Genomic DNA, 4,350 nt, shown 5'->3' with positions numbered 1-4,350 from the left:
GTCGATTAATATAATCTTTATTGATGCATTATTAATTGTATATAATATATATTTTATTGATTTTAATTTTAATTTTGAAAATGATAGAATGTTAGTCAATTTTTAATTTTCTTAGATGCCTAAGATGATTGTTTTAGTAGTCTTACCCTTAAATCGATCCTGATATGAACTTCTCATACAAAGACTCTCGTATTTCAAAGCATTTAGAAGTATTGGTTATATGGTTATTTGAAGAAAAAAATCCCTATGCACCATACTAATTAAACTATTTGACAATTTTACACATATTAAAAATATATAAAATATAGAAAGAAAAATATTTTACTAAATTACTCTTTTAAACTAATGTTTCTAGAGGTGTTTTATATTTTCATAAATGTAAAATAAAATATACTAAATTGAGAATGATACAAATAATATTAAGGGAAATGTTAATCAGCGCACCTGCGAGCACTATTTAACAAAATTAGTATTCAAATTTTGCATTGAAAATGGTAAAAAAAAAAAAAGTGCACATTTAACTTTTAAAAGTCAATAAATTGTTTTTTTTATTGAAAAAATTCTATTTTTTACTTTCTTAACTAGTGTCTCGGGGAGTGTCTCGGAGACACTAGTTAACATGACCCCTAATACTCCCTCCGGTCCTTTATACAAGACACAAAAGATATAAAACATCAGGACCAAAGAAATACATTGAAAATAGTTATCTTCATTTAATACACCTCTACGTTTTAAAAAAATCATGAATACCCCTAAATTAATTACTCTTTATTGCACCAATTTACTTACTTTTAATATTTTCTCTCATAATAAATAAGGACACAAATGAAATTTAACTTCAAACATACTTAAAATTTGGTCAATATTTCTTATAAAAAGGACCAAAAAAATTCTTACTTTTATTTCTAATAAAATGGACCAGAGGAAGTATTATCTAGGAAATGCTACGGTGTCATAGAACACTTATTAATGATATTAAAAAATAAAATTATACGGTAGTTATTACATTAAAAATTATGTAACCATATGAGATAAATACAGTTAATATTACTTTGAAAATTGAATGTTAAAAGTTAAAAAAAATAATAATTGAATGTTAAATTATTTTGGGACAAATTAATTAAAAAAAAAAAAAAAAACCACCTCAAAGCGGTTTGCATTTTCCAATGACTACGGTACGGTTTTCCAAAACAGACGTAATTGAGGGAGTATGGACCAAAACGCAACAAATATCAAAGCAAAACAAAACGCCACGTGGCATATAATGGTCCAAGGTAAACTAAACGTTTCCCACCATTTCATGACTCAACCAACCAAACCAACCAACAACATTTTCATTTTTTCATTAATTTTCTCACTAAAAAACGCAAAAGAAACTGCCAAAAAGTCCCTTCCCTCTCTTCTCTCTCCGGGTACACCGTACCCCTTTCACCGGGTCCCACGCCACCTTCCACGCTGGCACTTCGCACGTGCCCTACTATTTTCACCTTGTACTGTTCCCTTATAACCCTGCCACACACGTGTTTTCTTCCACCTTTGTGGGTCCCACTATTATCACGTTGTTCTTCCTTCAACGACCAGGAATCATAGAAGAAAACAACAACCAGAGAAATTGTTGGATTCTACTCATTCCTACGTGGCGTTACCTTGTTGGCACAATTACGTGGCGCTTTTACTCCTTTTTTTGACTAATTTAATTAACCATTGGTTAAAACTCAAAGTTAATGTCTATGCTTATTTAGCCAATCCTAGTTACGATATAAACGGGATCTTTTTACTAATATGCCCTTAGAAATTTGCAGTAACTTCGGCTTCACTTGTCTTATTCTTTATGCATAGCTGGCTGCTCAGAATTTTCCTTTTTCCTAAAATTATTATTACTATTTTTATTAATAAAATTTTTAAAAAATGGAAGATATACTATAATAATTGAGAAATTTTAGACTACTAATTATGATAAAATTTTTAAAAATAGAAGAATTTTACATTTCAATCTAAATTATGATTTTGTCTAACATGCATAAATAAAATAATTTTTTACTAAGCATTAATGTCTTTTTTACCATTTTATCAATATATCATAATCTTCTTTATAAAATATCAATTTATCATATTCCATTTTATTTAATGATAAAATTTATTAATGAAAAGATAAAAAAAATTATTTATACATGATGTAATATTTATCTCGTTTATACACTATAGCAAAGCAATGATCTAAAATTATCTATGTATAAGAGGCGATGTTCAAACTCAGAACACTCACTTAACCAATAGTCCAATGCTACTTAAAAAAGAAAAATTGATTTGAAATTATTGCAGAGATAAGTGGAAAATCCAACTATTATTTCCATTTCCCTTTGATTAATTAATACTAAAATTAAATAATAATGTGTGGTGGACCATACTTGGGGAAACAAAGTTTGGAAAACCCCACCCTATAAGTTGTCAGCATACCCATTTATTTTCTTCGGTTTTGATTTCATTCATTCAATTCTCACTACTTGTATCGTCCTCTCACACCAAAGCGCATTATCCCATTACAAACCCACCCCCTAAAAACGCATAACATAAATAAACCTCCAACCATCTTCATTTCATTCTCTCTTCATGGCTGTTGAGGCTCACCATCTTCACCTCTTTTCCCCTCAACTCATTACTAACCGGTACATATCCATATAACATATCATCTTTTAATATTCTCTATTTATTATCTATGTGTTAGATTTTAATGTTCTAAAATTTCATTTTTTTGCAGAGAAATGATGAACCCGGTTGAAACAAACACAAACATCATCTACAACAATATATCACAAATGGGTTATTCTTCAATTCCACCATCTACCATCAAAACCACCGCAACAGAGACTATGATTCTTCCACCTTACAACTCAATAACAACCGATTCATTACCTCAGAAAACTGCTATGAACTCTGATAGTGGTCTCACCTATAATGTTCCTCCATTAAGAAAACGTTCTAGAGATTCTAGAGACTATTCTAATTCCATCAATTTTCCTTACCCAAATTCCTATATTTCTCCTTCAACACCACAACAACAAAACAATCATAGAAGTTGTGCTTCTTCTTCTTTCTCTTTTCTTGGTGAAGATATTTCTCTTCAGATCCAAAGACAACAACTTGATATTGATCAACTCATTTCTCAACAAGTAAGTCCAATTTCAAGAATTTAACTTTTTTATTTCAATTTAGAGTATAAATCTCTAATGGGTCATCATTACCCATTAATATGTTCTTATAAAAAAATTCATTTTTATGAAGAAAAAAAAATCTAATTTTTGTTACTTTTTTTTTTGTTTAGATGGAGAAAGTGAAATATGAGATTGAAGAAAAGCGTAAGAGACAAGCGATGAGATTGATTCAAGCAATTGATATGAGTGTGACAAAGAGAATGAAGGCTAAAGAAGAAGAAATAGAGAAAATTGGGAAAATGAACTGGGCATTAGAAGAAAGAGTTAAGTCACTTTGCATGGAGAATCAAATTTGGCGTGATTTGGCACAAAGCAATGAAGCAACAGCCAATGCTTTGAGGACTAATCTTGAACAACTTCTTCAACAACGCGCCCCGGCCGGTGACGGTAATGAAGATACCGTTGTTCCGGCCAGGCCGGTTGCTTTGATGGATGATGCAGAATCATGTTGTGATAGTAATGAGAGTATCAATGATGATGATGCAGTTGATCAGTGGAGAAATGTGGTGGGGCATAATGGTAAAAACATTGGAGCAATGAAGATGGTGGGAAATTGTGGTGGTGGTGATAGCAATTTTGTGAATAGCATGAAACTGTGCAGTAACTGTGGGAAAGATGAATCATGTGTGTTGATTTTACCTTGTAGACATCTTTGTTTATGTGCTGTTTGTGGGTCTTCTCTTCACATTTGTCCTATTTGTAAATCTTTCAAAACTGCTAGTATCCATGTTAACATGTCATGAACATGGATGAATTTACCTTTAGGTAGTTTCTTAGAGAAAGAAAAAAATTTACTTCATGATGGAATGGTAAAAAAAAATCGTTTTGATCCTAAATCTCTTGTTCAATATTTTGTCTATATGTTTTTGTTTCATTAGTCCTTTTTTAGATCATTATTTATTGTTGTGTCTCTGCATTTTTTGCTTTGTTCATTTGGGGTGCGTGCGATTTTGTTGTGTCATCATTGTGAAAGCTATGTTGACTGTAAATAAAGTAAAAATAAAAATAAAAAATGATTCACTTGATGGGAGGTAAAAAATAAAATCATTTTGATCCAAAATCTTTAGTTCAATATCTTGTGTATATTGTGATTTTCACATTTGATAGTTGGTAGAGTTACGTGGTTGATTTCATGACT

General features: G+C 30.6%; 1 protein-coding gene across 1 annotated transcript; it reads left to right on the top strand.

Annotated features, from left to right (window-relative positions):
• Window positions 1-2,462: 2,462 nt before the first annotated feature.
• LOC11416407 (probable BOI-related E3 ubiquitin-protein ligase 3) lies at window positions 2,463-4,048 on the top strand. The gene is made up of 3 exons (XM_003596143.4): window positions 2,463-2,666; window positions 2,759-3,170; window positions 3,323-4,048. Exons 1-3 carry the CDS (start codon window positions 2,611-2,613, stop codon window positions 3,953-3,955), a joined length of 1,101 nt encoding a protein of 366 aa, XP_003596191.1. The 5' UTR covers window positions 2,463-2,610; the 3' UTR covers window positions 3,956-4,048.
• Window positions 4,049-4,350: the final 302 nt, after the last annotated feature.

The sequence above is a fragment of the Medicago truncatula genome, chromosome 2 (assembly GCF_003473485.1).
Source record: "Medicago truncatula cultivar Jemalong A17 chromosome 2, MtrunA17r5.0-ANR, whole genome shotgun sequence".
In the NCBI taxonomy this organism is placed as follows: Eukaryota; Viridiplantae; Streptophyta; class Magnoliopsida; order Fabales; family Fabaceae; genus Medicago; species Medicago truncatula.
This window is presented reverse-complemented; position numbering and strand designations above follow the sequence as displayed.

Bases quoted from the DNA above. Each gene is read 5' to 3' on its own strand.
- LOC11416407 (XM_003596143.4), top strand. From the start codon at position 2,611: ATGGCTGTTGAGGCTCACCATCTTCACCTCTTTTCCCCTCAACTCATT. The intron at 2,667-2,758 runs GTACATATCCAT...ATTTTTTTGCAG, and splicing joins CCTCAACTCATTACTAACCG to AGAAATGATGAACCCGGTTG. The intron at 3,171-3,322 runs GTAAGTCCAATT...TTTTTTGTTTAG, and splicing joins ATCAACTCATTTCTCAACAA to ATGGAGAAAGTGAAATATGA.